Source organism: Canis lupus, chromosome 21, assembly GCF_048164855.1.
Source record: "Canis lupus baileyi chromosome 21, mCanLup2.hap1, whole genome shotgun sequence".
In the NCBI taxonomy this organism is placed as follows: Eukaryota; Metazoa; Chordata; class Mammalia; order Carnivora; family Canidae; genus Canis; species Canis lupus.
This window is the reverse complement of record NC_132858.1, coordinates 20,344,878-20,370,852: the sequence shown is the minus strand read 5'-3', so window position 1 is coordinate 20,370,852 and position 25,975 is coordinate 20,344,878. Positions and strand designations below refer to the sequence as shown.

At 35.6% G+C, this 25,975-nt stretch overlaps 2 protein-coding genes across 16 annotated transcripts in view; one reads left to right on the top strand and one right to left on the bottom strand.

Moving 5' to 3' along the window:
- IMMP1L (inner mitochondrial membrane peptidase subunit 1) overlaps nt 1-13,943 on the top strand; it is an 82,830-nt gene extending 68,887 nt beyond the window's left edge. For all 7 annotated transcript variants that reach the window (XM_072790996.1, XM_072790993.1, XM_072790997.1 and 4 more), the window contains 2 exons: nt 12,475-12,585; nt 13,470-13,943. In XM_072790996.1, coding sequence (XP_072647097.1) covers nt 12,475-12,585; nt 13,470-13,538 — 180 coding nt within the window. In that variant the 3' untranslated portion in view covers nt 13,539-13,943. The remainder of the gene's footprint in view (nt 1-12,474; nt 12,586-13,469) is intronic.
- DNAJC24 (DnaJ heat shock protein family (Hsp40) member C24) overlaps nt 1-25,975 on the bottom strand; it is a 96,484-nt gene that overhangs the window by 21,382 nt on the left and 49,127 nt on the right. For 3 of the 9 annotated variants that reach the window (XM_072791001.1, XM_072791005.1, XM_072791002.1), the window contains 2 exons: nt 18,648-18,716; nt 12,817-15,265 (listed from right to left, as the gene is read on the bottom strand). In XM_072791001.1, the coding sequence (XP_072647102.1) occupies nt 15,135-15,265; nt 18,648-18,716 (200 nt within the window). In that variant the 3' untranslated portion in view covers nt 12,817-15,134. Of the gene's footprint in view, nt 1-12,291; nt 12,627-12,816; nt 15,266-18,647; nt 18,717-25,975 lie in introns of those variants that run through there. The other 6 variants (XM_072791004.1, XM_072791003.1, XM_072791006.1 and 3 more) reach the window with 4 other exon arrangements.

The following is a 25,975-nucleotide window of genomic DNA, read 5'->3' as shown; positions in this document are numbered from 1 at the left end:
AGGACGCTGGGATCACAACCTGAGCCAAAGCAGATGCTCAACCACTGAGCCACCCAGCTGCTCCTTTAATCATATTTTAACAATAACATGTAGTTTATAGAATCTTATTTTGTAGAATATGTTTTACCTTATTAATATGTCTGAATATATGTATTCATATACAAATGCAAAAAATCAGCATTTCTGCTGAAAAAGTAGGAAGTATTCCTGAAACTTTTGTTCACCTAAGTATATTTTAACCATTCAAAATTGGAAAATCAGTGCCACTGCTGTGAGTCGAGGAGGGCAATTATGTAATTTAGTAAAATGAAAATACTTATGCTTATTTGTCTGAAAGTTATAGGAGACCTCTTTACTTTAAGGTTGCCTAAAGGAGATATTAAGAAGACGAAATTATAATGCTGCTGCTCAGTGTAAGTGTCTGAAACAGACTCTTCCTCATGGCAGTAAAGAGAATATATTCCAAGTGTCATGTAGCTTCCTAATCTGATACAGTGGTCTGCTGGAATATGTATGTAGAGTATGTTCAGATGTCTTTTGAAATAAGCAACTAGGGATCCCTGGGTGGCGCAGCGGTTTGGCGCCTGCCTTTGGCCCAGGGCGTGATCGCCTGGGCCCTGGAGACCCGGGATCGAATCCCACATCAGGCTCCCAGTGCATGGAGCCTGCTTCTCTCTCTCTCTCTCTCTCTCTCTCTCTGTGACTATCATAAATAAATAAAAATTAAAAAAAAATTAAAAAAAAAAAAAAGAAAGAAGCAACTAAATGAAGTTATTGTGTTACTGCTTTGAGTAGTTAAAATTCTGTGGGTTTCCATGCCTCATTTAATGTTAGCACATGAAAGCATTCTCACTGTACTAAACTGTCATCTACCTAAAATAAGAAGAGAAAAGAGGAATAACAAATGTAAAAGTAGGTATGCATGGGGTGCCTGGGTGGCTCGGTTGGTTAAGTGTCTGCTCTTGATTTTGGCTCAGGTCACGATATCAGGGTTGTGGGATCGAGCCGCACGTTGGGCTCCATGCTCAGTGGGTAGTGCTTGGCATTCTCTCTCCCGTCTCCCTCAACACCACCTGCTCATGCTCTCTCTCAAATAAATAAATCTTTTTTAAAAAGGTAGGTATGCATACAGTTTATAAGTTTAATTTATAAGATTATAAATTAGTAAGAAACTGTTGGCATTACAAGCCACTGTACTGCTGACCTACTCCTATGAGTGCTTTCCTCTTGCATTAGAATTTTCATAACTATTGTAAGAATGTAGGAATCAGGCAGGGCACCTGGTGGCTCAGTCGTTAAAAATCTGACTCTTGGTTTTGGCGTAGGCCATGATTACAAGGTTGGGAGATGGGGCCTCACATCCGGCTCTACACTGGACATAGAGCCTACTTAAGATTCTCTCTCCCTCTCCCTCTGCTCCTCCCTACCTCCCCCTATTTAAAAAAAAAAAAAGAGTAGGAAACATAGTTAGTGCCTGCATCCTTACACATGAAGGACCAACAGTTTTTTCCTTAAAACTGTAGGGTGAGCAATTTAAAATTTTAAAATGAAACTTAAGATTCTGACCTACTTCCTGTACATTGTGTGTATGAATCTCTCAATCAGGAAGGATTAGAGAAACTTTCTATCATCTGAAGAGACTTGAAATTTGATCTGACTTCCTATGTAAAAGTGAAAGTAGGTGTAAGTGACATAGATTGTGGACTTCTGACGCTGGGTGCAAATGTACCCAACCCCAAACTGATCCCAGCACTTAGCATCTTCAATGACGCTGTGCTCAGGAGCAGCTAGAGCCAATGAACATAGAGGGCAGAAACAGAGGGTGGAAGAGAAGACTTAAATGCCGCTCAGCAAGCCGTGGGGGGTGAGCAAAATTCACCAGACATTAACTTCACAACTTTCCTTTTATTTATTCATGCATTTGTTAATTCCACAAACACTGAGCACTCACTTAAGGGCCAGAAGCATGTGAGAATAGGTAAGTCTCTGCCTGTAGTGCTATACCATAGACCTTTCTGCAAAAACGGGATATTCGGTATCTGCGCTGTCCAGTATGATAACCACTAGGCATCTGTGGCTGCTGAGCGCAGGACATATGGCTGGTGTGTCTGAGGAACTGAACTTGAATTTTATATAATATGTAGAATTAAATGGCCACATGTATTACTGGCAGATACCATGATGGACAGTACAGCTTTGGAAGCTTGTAGCCAAGTTGGAGGAGCCATATGATATAATCCATCATGTTATAATATGATGCAATAAATTATATACACGGTGCTATAAGACACAAAACATTATTTATCCAGACTGGGGTCAATAAAGTTTTTCCAGACTGGGAAGGTAAAACCTGACTTGAAATTCTAAAGGATTAAGTAGGAGTTGATCAAAGCACACAGCATATTCATAAGGTCTAGAAGGGAGAGTATAGCATTGTGCTTTGGGCAGCTGCCAATAGGAAGTTCTCATGTCCGGAACATAAAGTGGGGAGGGGTGGGTAGTGAAGAGACATAAAAATGAAAAGGTAAACAGGACTCAGTTCCTTCTTTGTCTCAAGCAGGGAAATAACATTATCAGACTTAGTTTTTTAAAAAATCACCCTTAAAATAAAAACTTTTAAAAATAATAAATACATATATATATCTTATAAAAAAAACCAATGTTATTAAATTCTTCTAAAAGAAAAAAATAAAAGATCACTCTGATATTAGTATAGACTAATAGAGGAAGGTTTGGACTAGGAGAAACTCCTAGTAGGAGAGGACGTTTGGAGGCTATTGGACATAATTAAGATAACATTAAGAATGGAAAGAAGTACAAAGTTTGGAGAAAGATTATCTAGACAGAATTGAATGCTGGAAGAAATGGAATTGAAGAGCTTAAAACTGAGCCAGGTTTCAGGCTTTAGCAATAGGAGTAAGTGGTACATGAGATTCTGGGAGAGATGTTAATTTGGGAAATGGAGAGAAGATACAGCGTATCTAATAAGCCTAAGAAACACTAAATTTTATAAGAGGTGGGAAAAAAGACAAGTGCTTTTTCCAGAATGACATTTGGATGCTGTACTATTGCCTCCTTGATGTCCATAATTTGTTTTCACAGTCTCTTAGTTAAAACAACGTTCTGGTGCTCAGCCCTCAGATCTGGATCAATGATATTTTTAAAAAATCTTCAGCTATTCTCTTTGTATTCTCTTACATCATTGCAAAAAAACAAAATATATGTCATCCACTTGCCTAACTTGGAAATTTATATTCACAAAGCTAGATTTCATTCTAAGTAACTTCCAGGGTATGGTGCATGAGAGTTGTGGTTTTGATGAATAAAACACAGGTAGAAGAAGTAACTGCTGAAAACCTGCAACATAATCCTGTTTTGTTTTTTTAAGGCATTAGTAATATCAAATAAAAACAGATCTACATATTTTATTGTAATTATTTCTTCATTAGAGTATGGACTCTTTCTACCCCAGATCTTTTATTATCTAGTACCATTTCAAGTGTTAAATCAGTTTTCTAGCCAATCTCTTTATGAAGCAACTATGTATAGGAGATGTAGGAAATTGAAAAGAGCTACATTCATTCATCTATAGGAATAAATCCATATAAGGATGAGTTTTGACTTTGAGAAGAATTATCTGAAGTCTCAAGAATCAAAATTTTCATGGAAACATAATATTAGATATGGTATGTAACTGATTTTACACTGGTTAGACTTTTTCTGAGAGCATGAGAAAACTCATTATTTACATACCTACCACTACAATTTACTACTCTCTGAAATACCTTATGTTTCATTAAGTTAAGCTCATCTTTCGGGATTTGAGAACCAGAGTGTACATTAGGCTATATTAAAATGAAGTTAGAGATAGTCTTGAAATTAAAATATAAGATGCTTCTTTTAAGTACCCATCCAAAAATAAAACAGGCAAATTATATTAGAAATAGAACAAAAGAAACTCAGAGCAAAATAATCCATTATCCTAGGGAGAAAATACTATAGGATGGGTACATTAATATTAGATGGCTGTGATGGAAAGGCATATTTGTTGGCTTCAGTCCCAACACATTCCCCTTCCATATACCTTCTAACTAGTTGGTAGAGAGTTGTGAAGAAGTGAATGCTTCATAAGGAAGAGCCTAAATATTTGATATTTAATAAACATAATGCTTGCAATGCCTATTAAATGAATAAATATGGTAGTCTTTTCTACATAATTAATATGGCAGTCTGTTTACAATTAATGTACTTTTTTAATAATACTGAATTCACATCGTGGCTAGTACCAAAACTATAGTGCCAGAGCTGCAGCCTATTGGAACTTCCGTGAAATTCTTCTTTGGTGATAATTGGCTAATAAACCCAAGGTGGCACCATTTTTAAGTAGGCAAGGACAATAATAGTCCCCATGAATGATGCAGATATGAGAGTAATAGGTCCTAATTTAAATGGGAAGAAAAAGAATCAGGACCACACAGAAATAGCACCCACTGAAATAATCAGTGTTCCATGCCTCATCCTATGTTAATCCCTTTGTCATGCATCTAGCATTTGAGAGTACCACCTTCAGGACTGCAGATATCCTCGACAAATGTGGTCAAGAAGTTGTGACAAGGAGAATGTCAGTGAAAATAGAATGTTAGTGAAACTGTTCCTTGAGTTTTGCTTTCAAAGATACTCATAACTGACACTTGACATTTCCATATTTTTAAAGACTAGTAGCGTTTTCTCTGCCTTATGTTATCAAAACTTCTTCTACTTGATTGCCTCTAGGAGGATTCAGTGCATCCCTTTTTGACATATATGTCTTTGTTTTTAGCTTCTATTGGTGTTATAAGAAGAGTAAACTCCCAACGGTTATTGACTGTAATGGTGTTTTCTAATTTTGTTTTTGCATGAATCATACTAATACCAGTTTTATGAAGATCTTTTAGAACTATATAATAAATTATTTCATTTTCCAATTATTCTCTCCAGTAGTTTGTGTGCACAGCATTTTACCATGGCTGCATTTTGGTTATGTAAGTCATGATAAAGCAGACTATGTATTAGCCACAGAATGGTATAGTAATTTGACTTGATCCTGCAAGATTACCTGGAAGATAATAACATAAACAACTTTATGGGCATTAATTGTTAGAATGACATGTAAAATGAAATTTACATTCATCATATGGACTTTTTTCCAGGGTAGGGAAATTATGCATTTTTATATTTCACATTTTTCATTCCATGAGGCCCAAAACAAAATCTTTAAAATATGTGTGGAAAATGAAATACTCTTAAGATTAAAGTGTTACTGATATATTACCCCCATTTGCTTTTGCCAAAAAGAAACAAGGCTTTGATTGCTTTCATAAAATGTGTGTCCCTCTCCTTTTCCTTTATAATTCAGGAAAAGGAAAAATAATCATGTCAAAAAAAGGATTCCAAATTCTTTGCCCCTCTTCTTGGCTTTATGATTTTTGTTGCATAACTACTGTTTCCTTTTCATTCACAGTCATTTTAGAAACATTAAAGAGGCATGAGTAGTAGCAGGGCCGGCGCACACCCTACCTTTGTTGGTTGTAAATTATAAAATATCTGGCAAACAAAAGGTTAATTTAAAAAAAAATCAACCTGTTATTAGGATCTTCTGGTTTTTGAAATTTTTGAAAGGTCAGACATACAAATATCTTATTCTTCAGTCGCAAGTTTTTCTTAATTAGATATTTTTTGCTTAAATAAATGAGTTTGATTGCAGTTTACTAAATGTGTTATCTGATATCGTGGACTCTTGCATCAGATTTCACTTGAATCCAGAAAAGTAACACCTGTGGGTTGGTTCACAAAGCCTCTTTTTGTTAAATGGACACCCGCGGGCCAGGAGGCAATTACATTTGTTGCTTGTACTATAAAGGAGGCACTTAACTAGACCTCAGTAAGTATAGTTAAGAACTAGAGGCTTGATTCTTTTGTCCAGCCCTGAGATTAGTTTTTATCATACATCAGGGAGTAAACCTCTGACGTAAAGAGGAAAAACAAGAATGATTTAAGGGTTTTTAATGCCTTAAAATTTAGCCCTTAAAGTTAGTTCTGAGGCGCTGAGAAAATTCAGATTAGAGCCAAAGTAAAAATTTCTATGTGGTATTCATTATAAACATATTCATATATTCTTATTCAGTTTCACAAATTCACTCAGGTTGGCATGACAGATTTACAAAAGTATGAAAAGGAAAAGTAATCTAACCATTTAAAGCTTTGGTTATAAGAAGTAATAAACTAAGGCACAGTATTAGGGTTTCCATTTTTGGTAATTTGCTAACATTTATTATAAATGAGTTTAATGGAGTTCTTTCTATATTTTAAACTACAGTTTAATATATTAATATTATAATATTGCTCTGGGTTTTCTTTCTCTTTTCTGGCTTGACTTTCCAATTTAGTGATAACCAAAAGGTTAATCCCAGACAATAACTACATTTTGAGTTAGAAAATTTCTGTTCTATTTCTTGCCTTATACCAGAAAGGTCAGGTTCTGAATTTTGGACCCATAACAAAAATGTGTTGTACTTTACATTTATCTAAAGAAAGGAATTCTTAGCTAGACAAATATTTTAGTTATCCAGAGATCTGGTGACAATACCGCTAATTGCAGTCATTTACTTGTACTATACAAAGATGTAGAACCTCCTATGTAGACTGGAGTTTAGGTCTTGTTTCTACACTACCAAAGGCAAAAAAAAAATTTTCTAATTCAACAAAGCTCTTCCTAACCTGTATCGTGATGGACAGTGTTCTTAAAAAGTACAAGTATCACTTGAAAGAATAAGCATAAATACGTGTGTGTGTGTGTATACACAGAAGGCCCCTAATTTATGATGTTTTGACTTAAGATTTTTTTTTTTTACTTTATTGTACTGCCAAAAGTGATACATACTCAGTAGAAATTGTACTTTAGATTTTGAATTTTGACCTTTTCCTGGCCTGATATGCAATATACTCTCGTGTTGCTGGGTAGCAAGTGAGCTACAGCTTCCAGTTACCCGTGCAATCAGGAGGGTAAAGTGACCCATTTACAACCAACCATCCTGAACCCATACAGCCATTCTGTTTTTCATTTTCTTTCAGTGTTCAATAAATTACTTAAGATATTCTGCATTTTATTATAAAATAGGCTTGTGTTAGGTGATTTTGCTCAAGTGCAGGCTAGCATTAGTGTTATAAGCACATTTATTGTGGGCTAGGCTAAATAAACTATGATGTCTGGTAGGTTAGGTATATTAAATGCATTTTTGACTTACAATACAGTTGGCCCTTGAACAACAGGGATTTGAACTGCATGCATGGGTCCATGTATATGTGGATTTTTTATATTATAGTACAGTAATTCTATTTTTTTGTCCTTAGATTTTTCTGAACATTTTTTCTCTAGCTTATTTTAAGAATACAGTATATAATACATATAACACATAAAATTTGTGTTAATCAACTATGTCCATAGTGAGGCTTCCTGTCTACAGATTATTAATAGTTAAGTTTTTGGGGAGACAGAATGTATATGTGAATTTTCGACTAAAGGGGTTAGCACCCCAACCTCTGTGTTCAAGAGTCAACTATAATTTCAACTAATGATGGGTTTACTGGGACATAACTCCATGGTAAGTTGAAGATTTATATATTTTTAATTTATCTTAGTAGTGTATACTTGGCCATAAAAATATAAATTTTGAAATATATAGGTTTTGTGGATTTCTTTTAAATATTTATACATATTGCCCTGCAACTTACTTTTTTCACTGGTGGTATTCATGTAAATCTACTAGGTTTTTTTAACCAGCTGTTTACTATTATATAAACCATATTTTATCTAATCCCTACCTACTGAGGAATATTTATGCTTTTGCCAATTTTGAGATACAAGCAATACCATAGTGAACCTTCCTTATTTATACATAATTGTGTGCTGAGTTTGTTAGATCTTTTCTAGAGATTTTGATAGGGAAAGGGTAGAACAAAACCATGCATGGGATGCAAGTGAAAGGGACACAAGGTGGAGATGCCAAAGGCACCCTTAACTTACATCAAAACTTTCAGTTCTTACCAAAAGGATTCTCTTCATATTGTTATGAGGTATGCTAAGAAAAATAATAAAGACTTAAAAATTAGATAATTTGTTTCTGGTAATGATGACGTACCTGAGGCTGAACTTGCCATCCTGCCATAAAGAACTAGAAAATTGGACAAAAATGTGAAACAACTGTTGTCAAGAGATTGCGCAGCAGAAGTATGGGATGGAGCCCTAAAAGGGGAGACAAGGCAAGCCCTATACTTGCGCCAATTTCTGTTGTAAGTCAGGTCTTTCAGAAGGTACTGAGGTAAAATTCAAGCACAGTGGTTTTGCTGAGTTGGAGAGACAGAGATTGAGATAGAGGGAAGTATAAGTGGTTGGAACGTAATGGATCAAACTACCTGGGAAAACAGCTACCAAATGATCACCAATCTCCTCACGTGCTCGTTTGGCTTTTGAGCTGAGTACTAAATTTTGCCTGCTTAATAGTGAAACCTAGAGACTGAGCAAAGAATGAGTGGGGAGTTCAGCAATTCCCAGAGCTCACACAGGGTTGAGGGAAGCCAAAGTGGACGGAGCTCACTGAATATCCAACACATTCAACGGAGATCCCAGAATATCACGCCTTATAGTACGCCTGAAGTAATTAACAGCCAACTGCAAAGAAAAATATCCATCAACAGATTGATGGGCAATCATTGTGATTTATGATAGCATACTACTTAGAAAGAAAAAGGAATGAATGACTGATACATGCAACTGGATTAATCATTAAAAAAATGAACAAAAGCCAGACACAAAAATCTGTATAGTACAGTCTTGTTTATATGCAATTTAGAAACAGGTAAAAACTCGTTTCTAGTAACAGATCTCACTAGTTGCCTGGTACCAGGTATAGGAGGTTGACTGGCAGAGGGGGGAACTTTCTAGCATGATAAAAATGTCCTACATCTTGATTGGGATTAGAAGTTTACATAGGTGTACACATTTTCCAAAACTGGTGTCAAACCTGAAATATGTATTCACTTATTGTATATAAAGTATACCTCTAAAAATTGTTTTTTAAACTGTATTACCAAAATTCAGTGTAATAATTTCATTATGAATTTTTTACTGGAAACTGAGTAACTGACAGGTTAAGGCAGTGATGAGGTGGTTTCCTTGATTTGTGTATTTTATATCAAGCATTGAAGTATATGAAATGTAGAGGATATATAAATGGCTGCATGGCTATTAGAATGTATAGGCTTCAGATAAATGGGAGCTAGCATGTCCCATATTTGAACCTACTTCTATCAATAATAGTACTTCACAGGTGGTTTTAAGAGTCAGTGGAATTTTGTTTTGTCCTTTAATTAAGTAAACCGCATATATACTGGTTTGCACTACTATTGACTTCCTATGTTCCACTGCTTGTGATCAAGAACAAGGTCAGGATCCCCTGGGTCATACTCTTCCAAAAACTTCTGGTAAAATGTTCTGGGTTTCTCTTAGCAGATTCCTTTCTATACCTGTTAATTTTATTGTACCAGAGATTACACTTTGTCACTTTATTTTGCTAATTTGGAAGAAACTTAGGTCATACAAAAGTGATTGTGCTTTACAAGAATTTTTACTTACATTAATATTATCACCAAATATCTGAGTTCCAGTTTTGGCTTAGGTGTTGTATAGAATTAAGATCATGATGTGATTACTCTCTATTAGCTTATGTGGTCATAAAATAGTAGACTTAAACAAAAGCCAAACAGGTTAGTAAGAGGTTATAATCCAGGGCCCCAGGGCAGGGCAGACTTTATATGGTTAAGTGCTCTAAACAGTTAAGGATATTTGGTGTAGGCAGGCAAGGTTGGGGAATGCTTCATGAAGAAATGGAATGTATACTGGATCCTGTTTATTACCTTTTTAAAAAAAAATTTTTTAAGATTTATTTATTTATTCATGATAGACACAGAGATTGAGAGAGGCAGAGACACATGAGGAGGGAGAAGCAGGCTCCACGCCGGGAGCCCGACGCGGGACTCGATCCGGGACCCCGACGCAGGACTTGATCCCGGGACCCCAGAATCGCGCCCTGGGCCAAAGGCAGGCGCCAAACCACCGAGCCACCCAGGGATCCCCTATTACCTAGTTTTAGAACTCAGAAACAAACACATATTAAGGAGAAACTATGGAAATTTAAACATAAGATATCCCATAGCTTCTCTCATAGTGGCACTTGAGACTGTTGATAGCTGGCTTTTCCAAATACGCTCTTTCCTTTTTTTCATCTGACCTTAGATGGGTTCATTTTTCTACCTGAGCAATATTAAGCTTCACTGCTCATAAATCCACTTATGTAGATAGGAATTAGTCTTGCTTTTGGCCCTAAAATCTGTAACTAGTTCCACTAATAAGAGTGATCTTATCACATCTGATACTCTTTTCAGGAAACTTAAGTTCTTTCCCTACAAATAGATTTAACATTTAAGTATATCTAAATGAAAATAATTGATTTTTTTTGGGCAAATATTTCTACATAAGAAATTCCAAAATTATATAGTCTCTAATGTAAAGTGAAATTCGGATTTAAAAAAAAAAGGATGGGGATCCCTGGGTGGCGCAGCGGTTTGGTGCCTGCCTTTGGCCCAGGGCGCGATCCTGGAGACCCGGGATCGAATCCCACGTCGGGCTCTCGGTGCATGGAGCCTGCTTCTCCCTCTGCCTGTGTCTCTGCGCCTCTCTCTCTCTCTCTCTCTGTGACTATCATAAATAAATAAAAAAATTAAAAAAATAAAAATAAAAAAAAAAAAATAAAAAAAAAAGGATGGGCAGCCCAGGTGGCTCAGCGGTTTAGCGCCGCCTGCAGCCCAGGGCGGGATCCTGGAGACCCTGCATGGAGCCTGCTTCTCCCTCTGCCTGTGTCTCTGCCTCTCTCTCTGTGTCTCTCATGAATAAATAAATACATCTTTAAAAAAAAGAAAGAAATTCGGATTTTACATGCTTATATACATTTGTTTTTGTAGAAGGTAATATTGGGGGGGGGGTTGTGAGGGTCTTGAGACATGAATAACAGGTACATCACACAGGATTTTTAGGGCAATGAAGATACTCTGATACTATAATGATGGATACATGTTATACATTTATCCAAACCCATAGAATTTACAACACCAAGAGTGAACCCTAAAGTTAACTTTGGACTTTGAATAATTATGATGTTGATGTGGGTTCAGCAAGTATAATGAATATACACTGTGGTAGGGGATGTTAAGAGTGGGGGAGGTTATGCATGTGTGGGGGCAGGAGATTGGTGGGAAATCTCCATACCCTCCTCTCAGTCATGCTGTGAACCTAAAACTACTCTAAAATATCAAGTCTTTAAAAAGAAATAGTTTTTAACATTTTGTAAAACTGCAGTCATTTCTTAGTTAACCCAGTAGGAGTATTTTTCTTCACTAAGGTCCCCAAATAATAGCCAGTTAAAAGAAAAGTGAAAATAAATTCCTTCACAGTAGATCATTTTGGTCTGTTCAGTAATTCAACTTACGTAACAAAAACTGTAAGATAACTTGTAAAATGCTACTTTAAGGATTATTGCTGCAGAGTAATTTGTTAGGTGTATATGGAACAGATTAATGGACAAATGTTTCATATCACAGAGTGCATCTTTTTAAAGTAGCATGTTCTAAATACTCTTATGGTTGATGTTGAATAAAAACGTAAACACGTTATTTATCAGTTTATACATAGGACACATAGGAGATAGGATCTTTCAATTTAATAGAAGGTCACCATCATTAATTTTACAACTGATGATTTTATAATAGGCCCTTCTAGTTCCTGATGGTCATTATTGAAGTATAATGCACTGAAGATATGGCCTGTACAAAGGCAGAACAGGGATCTTAATTAGAATTCTGACAAGCCCACTCCAATAAAATGATGAGATTATTTGTAATTGATGTCACAATCAATTACCATTTAGTTCATCACGAGCACTCTAATAGGTCTGGCCTTGGTACTGGCCCCAGGATGTTGCTGAGTGAGTGGCTGCCCTGCTTCTGCTGTTCTAGAGACAGGAGGGCACATTTTCAGTCAGCATCCTAATGACCTCTTTTGAAGTCTATTAAATTAATGACCCTGTCACACTGTTTTGATCTCTTATAACCTCAGTTTGGGGTTTGTGTAACAAATTAATGTTTGCGAACCATGTGGCAAAAAAAGATAGGTCTTTTAAAATACTGAAAACTTTACTAATATTTGGTAAATATATTTTATTGTGCAAGAAACAAAAGCAAAAATACAAATCATAGGGTATGTATTTTATAAATAAGAGCTCTACGATATTTCTCCCTATGATCAGAAGACATGCTTTTTTATTTATAGTCCCCAAATTTGTTTGTTTTTTCTTTTTTTAAAGGGGCTGCTTTCTCTAATTCTAGGTGCCGACAGGTCATGTTTGGTTAGAAGGTGATAATCTACAGAATTCTACAGATTCCAGGTATTATGGACCTATTCCATATGGACTAATAAGAGGACGTATCTTTTTCAAGGTATTATTTTCTGCTTAAAACACAAGGTTTTCTTCTCTGAGCTGGGAAAAAAAGAAACAATATCTAAATGAATTTTGAAATTTTCAGGCTGTCAGTGGACTTAACTGTTGCAGTGATTGCATTTTATGGACATGCTGGCCTTCATTCACAGCTGTAAACATTACCCTTTTCCCCACTGAGACAAGTAATTAAGAGTAATTTTTTTGTTTGAATAATAAAGTTCAAACTGTCTTAGCTATAAGAAGCCTTTAATTTAAATCTCTAGAATTCAATTCTTTCTCATACAATTTTTCCAACTATATTCACATCTCAGGCATATATTAATATATATTTGCGGAAGAGCAGTGTAGTCAAACAACACTGTTAAACAGGAATATCCCAGTGAAGTACATTGAGTAATGGACTTACCATTGTTACAATAAATGTAGGACTGTTAGGACAGATGATTATTTTCACTGGCTCCTCCTTTTCGCCACAAGCAATAAGAAGAAAAACACATGAATACCTGGGGCTGTCAGATAATTTGCAGGATTCTTTGCACATATGCAGATATTATATTCAAATACTTAGGTTTATACTTCATTTTGAGGGTAGTAAAAGAAAACACAGACACACATACTCCTACATATTCATATACCACACATACATAATTTCTTGTAGAATATCAGTGTTCCATACTTTGGAGTTTAAATACATACATATACAAGTTTACTTTCTAAAGTCTTATTTTGATATAGAGAATTTGTTCTTGACTAAAAAATAAGGAAAATAAGGAGAAAGTGTTTAATTATATGGCATAGAGAAAAGGGTTGAATAAAAAAGGGGAATATGATGAGGATACAAAACTTTCATTAATTGTCTTCAATCACATTTTAATTTTACAGATTTGGCCTCTGAGTGATTTTGGATTTCTACGTGACAGTCCTAATGGCCACAGATTTTCTGATGATTAGCATTTATTCTTTTGACTATTCTCTCCTATTCAAGTGAATTTATTATTGCCACTGAAACCATGTACTTACTAATAAACTATTTGCTATTTAGTTTTAGTCATTTTTAATTGTTAAATGTAAAGAATAAGCGACACAAACCACAAGCTCTATTAGTTCCAAATAGATGGATAAAAATGTAATCCAAAATAAGTTATCTATATTTTGTGATATAAAAAGATTTTTAAGGAAAAAACCTGGATGACAACCTCACTTTTGAATTTTTGGTTTTATAGCTATGAGTCATCTTTTCTTGAATATGCCTTGTACTTTTGCTACATTTACAAGTCAGAGTAGTAACCAGTCTTGTAAGTACAAAACAATGGTAAATACCATGAGTTCGACCTAATAAAAAGCTGTTTAGTCACATGTTTGGTTCACTCATTTGAAATTAAGTAATAAAGTTCCAGTGATCCCATAAAGGATTCTTCCTTTTTTTAACGAGTTCTGACTTATACTGTACATAGAGTATCAAATATAGAGAAAAATAAAATCGTTAGTCCATTATAATAACATTATACATATCCCTTTGATCATACCAATAACACAGTGGGTCCTTATTCATAAATACAAGAATTAATAATTAGTACTTTGCAATAAAAAGGAAAGTAATTCATGTTTCAAACTATTTTTTGGGGGGACGCCCGGGTGGCTCAGTGGTTGAGCGTCTGCCTTAGGCTCAGGGTGCGATCCTGGGGTTCCTGGATCAAGTCCCACATCGGGCTTCCAGCACGAAACCTGCTTCTCCCTCTGCCTATGTCTCTGCCTCTCTGTGTGTCCCTCATGAATAAATAAATAAAACCTTTAAAAAAACAATTTTTTAAAAGCTACCATTTCCTCAGTTACATTTAAAGTAGCAGATGAGAGTGTTCAAGCCTTACTCACTTTAACATAGCCACACAAAGAATCTGGACATACAGTGCCAGAACTGGAGTCAAGTGTTTTGACTCTTGACTCCAAAGCTATCCTTTTGGTAGTTGCCACTTTACCTTCTTTATTAACTTTGAAATAACTTCATGAATATCCATATCTAGCCCTTATTATGGGAGAACTAGGCTGATAGGATACTCAACAAAGATTCTAATTTACTCCTAATGACCTGAGACTTTGAGATACTTGTACAATACGCCCATGACTTTAGCAGCTAGAAATGTCCTGTTACTTCAGAAACTTACTAACTATAAAGGAACATGATGATACTGTGACCCATTACAAGAGGGGACATGCTTAAAGAAAAGGAAAATTCTTATTTTTGTACCAAGGAGAAAAATGGACCAAATAACAAAGTTCTCAAACGGGAATTCACAAAATATAATTTATAATTCAAGTCCCTTTTGGGCTGATTTATAAATATAAATTATAAATACATATAAATAACTAAATTAATTTTCTATTAATCTGGGGTGGCCCTTGCTTGACAGTCTTATACTTTGTCTACAAATAAAAGAGCTGACAAAAAAAAAGAATCCTCCTTTTTTATCAGCTTTATACATTTACTTGAATGGGCTCTCTTCAATGTGTCTGAATACACAGTTAAAGGATCCCACTTAGTGAACAATTTCAGCCATAATGAAGGAGTTCTATAATTAGTGAACATGTATCACAAGAAATCAGGGTAACTTCTTCTGCTTCATCCTTGGAAACACTGTATTTTCCACCACATCGGCAACTCAGAGAAAAAGAGTGATCATCTGTTTAAAAAAAAAAAAAAAAAAGACCAAAATAATGCCTCCAATGCTTCTAAGTAACATTTTTAAAAAGGTGTTGAAAATGCAGTTCATCTCTTAGAAACTGCAAAACAGAAAGACATTCAGTAAGTATAAAACATATTTAAATGAGAACCTAAAAAACTTCTTGTATGGGGCAGTGTTTCTAAAAATTATGTACCAAAGAATCTTGTTCTGTAGAGGACTAAAGCTATGAATCAACAGCCTAAAGATCTTGAGGAGAACAGATACTCAGAAGCGACCCAAGACATTTCCTTAAAGTCTACTGTTTTCTATAGATCCATATAAATTTTATATTCCTCTCAACAATGTATTCGTCCAAAATCCATATAAATTTTACATTCCTCTCAACAATGTATTCGTCCAAAATACTACTGTGAAGGAAAGAGACAAACAGCCCTACATGTTTTCCTGTAAGGCAAAATGCTTTTGCCTAGAGTATATTCTTTTAGAGAAAACTCTAATTTAACTGTTTATCACATTCAACATTTAAATACTCTGTTCTAGTATAACTATTTCCATTATGTGAGATACCCAATAGAAGGGATTATGGCACAACATTTAGCCTACTTATGGTGGAAATTAGTAAGTCTACTATCTTCTTGGGAAGCTGAAATGCTCATGTCCTTTTGAAACAATCTCTGATCCACTGGTCATTCCATTTCTGGCACTATGAAGTGACTATCAAAGAAAAGTCCTGATCACCTTACTGTACTACAGTCATAACTTTTTATTAGAGATACATCAAATATCTTCATTCAGTTCTCAAACTTCATTTTTTAACACTCAGATTTCATCATATGTCACTAAAAAAAAAATTCAACTGCTTTATATTTGTTCTCTAATCAAATTCACCTTTGGAAAAATTAACAAGCCAACTTTACATGTTTCTTTTACCAGTAAGGAAGTAATTCATTCACCCAATCTTTCTTATTTTTCATTACAATGCCTTTTTTGCCCATAAAGAAAAATAATTTAAGCTTTAATTTTAAAATGCTAAGTAACATCTTTCCTGTCTGAGCCAATCATATATATTATAGTAGAGGATGCTTTCAAAAGTGAATCGTTTTATTATTGTCTAAAAATGTACATATTCTAACCATTGGTTTTCTTAAGCTAAATCTCCCTCTTGTTTTTTTACCACCTCAGTGAACACTGAGAAACAATTTGAGGTGACATGTGCTCAGTAAATGATGCAGAGGCCACCATGGGCTACTGTGGAGTTTTGTCATAGATTATTCCAAATGTTAATGCTCACTAAAAATTCACATCTTGTTACGTTGCTTCTTCTATTATTCTATCACTTAACAAAGTGATATCTTCACAGAAATCATTTTAAATACACTCAAGACAAAATAACCAAGTTGTAAAACAGACTAACTCTAAGGGGAAAGGTTAACCACTCAACAGTTCTTCAGGGATGCCTTTTAAGCATAATAAAATGCATTGTTTCATACTGTCCTTGAATCAAGAAGATGGTAATTTGGCTATGTCTATCATGTAGGGTTTCATTCACTTTTCTCCTGCTCTGGATCTTTACTTTCCAAGATTATTCTGGAAATGGCTACGAAAGAATCTTCAAACTATTTTTTATTTGTCCAGTCGATTGCACTTTTTCTTGAATTTTCATCTGCCAAGACTGCTCTTTTCAATTTCAAAGAACAATTCAAAACTGCAAATTCAATCGCAAAACTTACTATTTTGTAAATATCCCTGCAGAAATAATGGCTTCATGCAGCTGTTCGCTGCTCAGTATTTTCTCTCACAAGAATAAGGCTTATTTCCATCTTTATAAAAAAGTCTTAATTAAGCATCTAAGGATGTCCTATACTTTTCAGATTAACTCTAGCTTCTAAGAACCAATTTACTGGCTGTGATTAGGATTCTTCTATATCTTCACTGTCAGGTTTACTTAAGGAAATCCCAAGGGCAGTAACACATTTATAACCTGACGATTTCATGTTGTACATTTCCTTCAATATCTTGTTTTATTCACTTGATCAAAAAGCTCATTGTATTTGCTAACTCAATAGAAGCTTAAACCACGAATCCACATGAATTTAAAATCTTATTTATATTTTTAAAAGGCTACTGAAGGAAAAAATGCAAAAACCATTTTGGCTATTTTCATATCAGGAGTCATTAGGAAACAAAATATATTAATTGAATCAACTACAGAAAAAACTAATTTGTCTAAGAAGAGATTAAACACACATGATACGAGTTTATGAGGCAACAATACTATATTTTAAAAAAATATATTTAGTTGGGCAGGTCACCTTGAGAAATGACATGTTATATTCTAGTCTGTCCCCTTCATGAACTAGAAGCCTTTCAAAAGCTTACTATGCCACTGGTATTTTCTATTTTCATAGCAGTTCTCTTGTTTCCTCTGATGAAACTATTAAACCCAATTACACAAAGCCTCAAGTTTCTCAATAATTCACTGCAAATAAGAATTTACATTCTAGGATTTCATTTCAGTTTAGAAGCTGAGTGACCCATAAGCAAAAACGTGATTCTCCTCCTAAGTCAATAGCCTATGACTCACCTTCCTAAAAGCACCAAGTTAAAAATTTGCCATAAAGAAAATATTCTAGTAAATTTGGTTTCAGGAAGGATGGGCTGTTTATCTTCTACCTACCCACACTCATTCATAGAATTTTTTTTTTTTATAAACCCCTAGGGAATTTTTACCCCAGGCTGAATAAATAGCTAAAGTATATAAAAATTCTAGAAAATAGTAAGATTTTCTTCATTTCCCAGAGAAACATGGATGTGTGGTATTCATGGGTTCTATTTAGAAGAAGTGTCCAACCAGAGCAATTCAGAAGAGTGGAGAAATTAAGATGTAAGTTGTAAAATTCTAGTAACAAAGGGTGCCTGGATGGCTCAGTTGGTTAAAATGTGTCTGACTCTTGATTTCAGCTCAGGTCCTGATCTCAGGGTCTTGAGATCCAGCCCCTGCTTCTGGCTCAGCACAGAGTCTGCTTGTCCCTCTCCCTCCCCACATGCTCACTCTCACGTGCTCTCTCTCACTCTATTACACAGATGGAAAGTGAACCAAAACCCAAAGTAATTTAAAAAAGAAAACCTCATGAAATCCTTATTACCTAACATCTAATTAGACTAGAAAAAAAAAAAAAAAACTGGAAATGAGTCATGCAGGGGGACATCAATAATTGAAGTTTAGAATGAAAAAAATATTTCTAAAACTACCCACGTATGTATAATATAGAAAGCCAAGCTATTACTATTTTTGAAGATTTCCAAATATCCTATGAGTTTTTCTTAAAGAAAATCTCTAATATTTTTCTTTACTGTAGTCAAGACAAATAATCCCAACCTTCGTTCCAACACATTTCTTCAAGATATACTTGAGCATCTACTGGTCCCATATTTCTTAGATCGTCTTCTGTAAAATATAAAATGAGACACTTAATTTGACACTTTAATTATAACCATGAAGAATACTGAAAAGGCAACTGCAGCCCAGTGACTACACTTGTAATTTACTTACCATTTAAAAACTCAGTTTACTACTTTTGACAGCAGTTTTAAGGCTGACTTGTAGTCCACTTCTTAGGAACTTCAACAGTCAAAACTATCTCACTTTCCACAAATAAGCAACATGCAAAAATCATGAAGGTGGTTTTGATGATTCCCTGTGATTAACTAGTAACCCCTATTTTTGTGAGAGAGAGAGGAATTTTTTTTGCCAGATAAATTATGCCTGTAACCAAGGAAGGCAGGATGGAGTTGGGCAAAAATAACTGTATTTGCACCTGAGTTGTAGTATTTTACTAGCTTTCTAACATTAGAAAGATACCTTAGTTATAATGAGTTATCTCTTAGCTGCTTCAGAAAGGTTGTTATGGACTAAATTGTGTCCCCATTCCCAAATTCATATGCTGAAGTATTTGGAGATAAGCCTTTTAGAAGGGGCTACTAGTCATCTGAGTTTTAACTGCTTGCAAGCAGAGGAATAAGTAACTTAAAGACTTACTGGCAAAGGTCTCAATAACCACATAATACAACTGTACTGTGTTGATGTTCTGTTGCTATTGCCTAGACCATAGTTTTCCCTATAGGTAGAAGGTCCAAAAGAGCCTGGAATTCTACCTAAATTGAGTCAGAGTATATATAGTTCAGGTAGTAGAAGCATATAGTCTTCCTTAAAACCAGTATACTTTGGGACAAAGAAAGCACTACAGATAAGCACTTGTCTTTGTTTTTAAAGGCATGCTATACTTCATGTGTGCTTGTATTGTTCTTCTAGAAGTCGATGCTTAAAAGAAACTACTAAAATCCACCCCTCACCCCAATGAAATTTTCTTTAGCTGTCTCACTAGTCTCTTGTTCACTTGCTGAGAATGCTTTCCTTTGTTCCGTTGTGTGAATGCCTACAATTTAATTATATTTAATAACTGCCTGTTCAAAATTTATTGGTGAGTTACACAATTTTAAAATAGATGAAAAAATTATACAATATTTTGAACTCACTGGGGTTTTCTATTAAGTATGTCAAATATTAGATCACTTCGTATTTCCTGGGTACCAACAGTCTATTAAACTGACCCTAAAATCCAAAGAGTAAAGACTCTGCCCAATGTTCGGGGGCAGTTCCTCCATCCCTGTGTGCCCACTGAAGAGCTTATGCAGACTGTATCAGTATGCGAAGTAATTTCTGAACAAAACAATTTCCACATTCTATATAAAGCACACTTGGTTGTAGGTTATTCAATATTTTAGTTTTTTAAAAATTTTCCCTAAAAGTCCCATGGTTAGGGAAAAAAAAATCCTATGTTTCAATGTCTTAGGATGATGAAGGTAAGTTTGCTTGAATGGGGAAATGAAACACTGTTTTAGATTTAGAAATGGGGGTAATTGGCACTTAACAGACTGTAGCTAGGGAAAAAACAGATGTAAATAATTTACAGTGAAAGTTGGCTTTATTCCCGGGTATCTGATCGATATCTTAAGTAATTCTGAAATCAATTAAAGCAAATCAGAGGTAATGACAAAATGAATAAGCCTTAATCTAACCTATCTTGAACACCTGCAATACAGCAATTACACAAAAAGACAACTCATTCATATATGTCTATTATGCTATTTCTATTTGAAAATAATAAATGAGAAATAACTGGCAAAGATAACTGCCAAGGAAGTCAGCTTCATATTGCTGTGCTTCTCTACTAGGAAGCTACTGTCATGCTCACCTAGTTACTACTTCACATGGAACCCCTTTCTATTATTCCACCTCCTCAAAAAAAGTGGCCTTTACATTTTTTTTATTTTTTCTTCTTTATGTACAATAACTTTAGACTAGCTACCTATTGTTGACAGGTCAACTGAGATGATATCTCATAGTAAGAGGGAAAACAGTGCAAAAATGGTTTTAGTACTCTGCCCAAGGTCAGAGTTAAAAGAATTATGTTTAAAAATATTCTCATGTTCTGTGGCTGTCTAAACATCTATATATTTGATCTGATTATTTAATATTATGCGGACACAACAGTCCAAGTTTCTGTGGGGATTCTGGCTTTAAAGTCCTATCTGACACAAAAGAGAACACACTATCCGATCCCCCATTATATGAAATATAACAGCCAAAACTACCAAGTTGTTGTGTGACACTGTGGGGTTGGGTGTGGGAGGAAACAGTGACTACAGGGAGTCACAGGGGGCCTTCTGGGTGCTGTTAGATATGTGGGTTTATTGTGAAAATCCATCAAGCTGGACACTTAGGATTGACGCACTTTTCTGCATGTATGATACATTTCAACAAAAAGTTTTAAAGGTAGTGTGCTGAGGCCCCAAGAGCTACACTTTTTAATAGAAATAAGGAAACAGGGATCCCTGGGTGGCGCAGCGGTTTGGCGCCTGCCTTTGGCCCAGGGCGGGATCCTGGAGACCCGGGATCGAATCCCACGTCAGGCTCCCGGTGCATGGAGCCTGCTTCTCCCTCTGCCTGTGTCTCTGCCTCTCTCTCTCTCTCTCTGTGTGACTATCATAAATAAATAAAAAATTTTTAAAAAAAAAAAAAAAAAAAAGAAATAAGGAAACAAAAGTTAGGGGAAAGAAGTTAAAAGCCTCCTAAGAAAGTGTGTATTCCTTGAAAAGACAGTAATCTAACAACTTCTGAAAAAGGCTGAGGGTGATTAACTCAAGGAAAATTGGATCCCTGTAGAAGTGTATAATGAGCAGAGGGGTTACATACAAGTAAAAGGTGAATCTAAATGTAGGGGGTGGGGAGGTGACCACGAGCCTTTGTTGAGAGGCAGGTGTCCAGGGAATGGGGCAACAGCAACTTCCCCCCTAACTACGATTACAAGGAAGGAGCACAAACAAATCAATGTTTTTTTTTTCTCTTTTTAAACAATGATCTCTGCTTGTCCACCATTGTAGTTATAATTAGAAAACCTAATTCCTCCCTAGCCTGTAAAGTAACGCACAGGAACCCAGTAATTAGCTTTGATAATTGTCTACTAATCAGGCATGGCATCTGCAAAATAGAGAAGTTTCTTTTCTTTCGAGTATTACATATTATAAATATTTTTGCTCATTACAATGAAATTATTTCAATAGGTATCCAAAAATGTAAATTCTATCTCAGAGTTTTCCTGTTAACATGACACTAGTAAAAATGTTGAGAAAACATACACTGACTTAGAAAGTGATTTAATTAAAAGAAGAGATACAAGATTTAAATCTGGAATCTTAGCCCCAAAATGGTAACAACTTAAAAACACACAAACCCAGCCATTTGGAAAGAAAATGCAATGCGTGGCACTTGGGCACTCTATCTTAAGTCCAATTACACTACATGATTCCTAGTTCTTTTGAAGTAAATGGGGCTCAGCCTTTCCTAAGGTGGGCATGTTCATTCATACCCTGCGCTGTACTCAAAGCTTAGGCAAATATGGAGGCGAGAAAAAGATCCAAATTTATTTACATATAGAAAGCAATGCATTATAAAGAGAGATTCCTGAGGAATATAATGATAAAATCAAATAATTTACGTGGTTACTTGGAAAAGAATCTTTCAACCTTTAGAAGTACAGGCCCTTCTGACCTTGTGTTCTATTGGATTTGTCTGACAACAAGAGGTGAAAGAATTCTGTGGCTCCTTTGTCTCAACGGTGGGATCTAAGAAAACACTGGCAGGACTCATCAGAGAGGTTTATGAGCCTGCAATTCAAAGAGATTAAAAGGAAAATCTAGGGAGATTCTTTCACACTGAAGAATAACATTAAATAACTATTAGCAGCTTGGTTCAGTAAAGCTTACTAGAGCTCTCGCTGGGTCATTCACAACTTTCTAAAAGAGGAAAGGTTTTTTTCAGCTCCATTTGGGAATCAATAAATATTTCTTACTTCTTACAAGACAATGGAATTCCAGCCTTTTAAAGCTTCCTCCTAATGATAGTAAAATTTCTAAAACAACTTTTTGCTGCCTAAATAATTACACTTCCTAATCCCAGGAAACCTTTTCTAACTCTAGCTACAGTTCAAATAAATAAGTAAAAATAAGTAACAGCAACAAAAAGATACGAAGGAGAGAAATTTAACTTTATTCAGTATGGCTGAGATATCAAAAGTCTCATTCAACCCAACACAAAAAGATCTAGTCCATCTGTGGCTTCGTCCCTACTTTTCATGTGTAGCAACGTCGTAACTTAAGCGATCAAGTCCCCAGGATGCTCTCATTTAGCAATTAGTCTATTGTATTTATTTTTCTGCCTTTTAAAATACTTAAAGTTTATTTCACACTACGGAAGTCATCTGTGTATAAGAAGCAAACAGCAGTGTTTTTCTTTAGGTCTTAGTATCTTGCTTTTTTAAAACCAAGTGATTTAATTTTACACAATCACCTCATTCTTAAAACTCATTTCACTATACATAATTAAACTTTTCATATAGGAACTAACTTGAAGGAAATCAGCTTCCTTGTCCTTAATAGTCTCTGTTCTTGGAACAGTCTCCACCTTGATAAGAGATTCAGAATCAGGCAACATTTAACGTGAAACCTGCTCATTAAATCAGAAACGTCTATAATCTAACCATTTCCCAGGTGAAACTAAAGAGTCACAACTGCAAGGCTTTCCATAGCAAAGAAAAATTACAAACCTGGAGTTTAATTATGGACTTGAAGAACTGTGGGGCTTTTATAAACTGAGCGTGCACCCAGTGCTCAGAAAAGATACCAAATGAAAGCCGGAAACTGAATTTCATGTTTCACTACACAACAGGTGGAACAGCAGCAGCAGGCCCAGCCTCTCATTCTGAGCCTCAGAACTCATTCCTATCTGGAACTAACAATAATAAGTTGTACACACCTACACAAAACTAGACAGTTCAGCATAACACAATTACCAGTCAGAAAATGGCTTGAACTCCCCCTCTATCAATTACTAGGCATGTGACGTTAGTCAAATTACTTAACCCCTCTGAACTGCAGACTCTCTCTGCAAAGCAGATATTAATATCTTCCTTAAGAGGCTGTTAAACAATGACTGAAAGACAATTACCATAGAGCTAGTGCTCAGTAAACAGCAGCTATTTTAACTGTTAATTATCTCATAATGTTTGTTGACCTGTTTGTACCAGACCCTGAGAAAATGACTAAACATCAATCCATTATGAGAGGAGAAAGCCTCAAGTACCACAGTGTAGGAAGGCAACAACTCCTGACCTTGTCTGGATTTGTGACAGTGTTAAGAAGTTTGATATACTTTGCTACTGTCAGTCCTATTAATATCGGTCCACTATTACCAAATCCATAGTCCATATAATGATTTAGTCCTTCTGAGTATCAAATGAAATTGAAAGATAGGAACCACAGAGAAAAAATGAAAAATAATTTAGATTCCGAGATTAGAAATGATGGTGGATTAGAGTGTCAGGGAAAGCTTTCTTTGAGAGTTCAGGGTGGATAGGAAGATTTGAGTTCAAACTTCAATAAAAAATAAACCGTGACAGGGCCACTTGGGTGGCTCAGTCAGCTGAGCAGCTGCCTTCACCTCAAATCATGGTACCATCCTGGGATCCAGCCCTGCACTGGGCTCCCTGCTCAGTGAGGAGTCTGCTTCTCCCTCTCCCTCTGCAGCTCCCCCTGCTCGTGTGCTCTCTTGCACAGGCGCGCTCTCACATACATACATACATACATACATACATACATACATACTTACTTTTAAAAAATAAACTGATGAATCAGAATAGGAGGATGTTCTGAGTAATGACAAAGAGCATAGGCATATGTGTTTGGGAGCCCTTACATGAACCAGGGTAGAAGATTCACATCAGGTTTGTGATTGGTGATAAGGCTGAGGTTTCAAAGCTTCTATCCCATTTAAATTCTAGATGAATGGGTCAATGTTACGTTGGGGAGAGGGTCATTACAGAAGTTCTTAAACAGCAGAGTGAGCATAAAGAAATTTAGACCAATCAGGGATCCCTGGGTGGCGCAGCGGTTTGGCGCCTGCCTTTGGCCCAGGGCGCGATCCTGGAGACCCAGGATCAAATCCCACATCAGGCTCCCGGTGCATGGAGCCTGCTTCTCCCTCTGCCTGTGTCTCTGCCTCTCTCTCTCTCTCTCTGTGACTATCATAAATAAATAAAAATTAAAAAAAAAAAAAAAAAAAAAAAAAAAAGAAATTTAGACCAATCAAAATGTACAGGACTATAGGAGGCGGCCAATTAGCAGCTGTGGGTATGTGTTACACTCTGGGTATGGACTACCGTGATAGCTATGAGGATAAAAAGATCACAAAGAAAAAAAATTAAGAAGTGTTAACACTCATTTCCAATTCATTGGCTGTACACTGAGCAAAGCAGAAGTGATCAGAATGTAATATGGAATGAAAGTTTCAATTCTGAGAGAAAAAAAGCAATGAGAAAGGTAACCCCATTCTGGGTTAAGACTCACTGATGTCAATTGGGTCAAGTACCCAAGTGAAACCGGGAGAGACATTAAAGTGGGAGACACAGACTTCCTTAAATCTTTCATCTTCTCTGGTATTAAATCAGAACTCCCAACTATGGCCAAGTATGCCAGAATTATAACTGTGATCTTGCCCATGGGCTTCTGTAACATTCTTTGAAACCAGCCAAATTTTTATTCAAGACCACTGAGAAAAGATCTTAAAATATATTTTCACTGCAAAAAGTTATTTGCATTCAAGTAAAAGTAAAAGATAACATGAGAAGTCACCTTCTTGTGACAAAGAAGAGGGAGCAGGAAGACGCTCACAGAAAAGTTTTCTCTATACTCTCTTCTCCCTCTGAAGAAAATGCCAGTCCCTAACTGTCTAGATGGATTTTCTGCATCATTTCACATACTTACTTTTCCCAGAGACAGTCACCAAAAAAAACATGCCCCCTGATGCTTATCTTCAAGTTTTACCTGAAGCACATTTTTACAGCCAATTTTCAAATTCCTAAAATCAAATGGAAATACTGATATGATCATAGATGGAAACTCTGATCTGACTAATACAAGTGTTTTATAAGGGTCAGTTTTAGTACATAATCTACACAAATATCTACTGGCCTTAAGTCATTATTCTTAAATTAATTCAGACTCATATTATCTACATTTAAAAGTATTAAATCAGTTTTTAGCATTAACTTGCTTTTCACAAAAGATTCTTATTTTGGGCTTAATTGCATT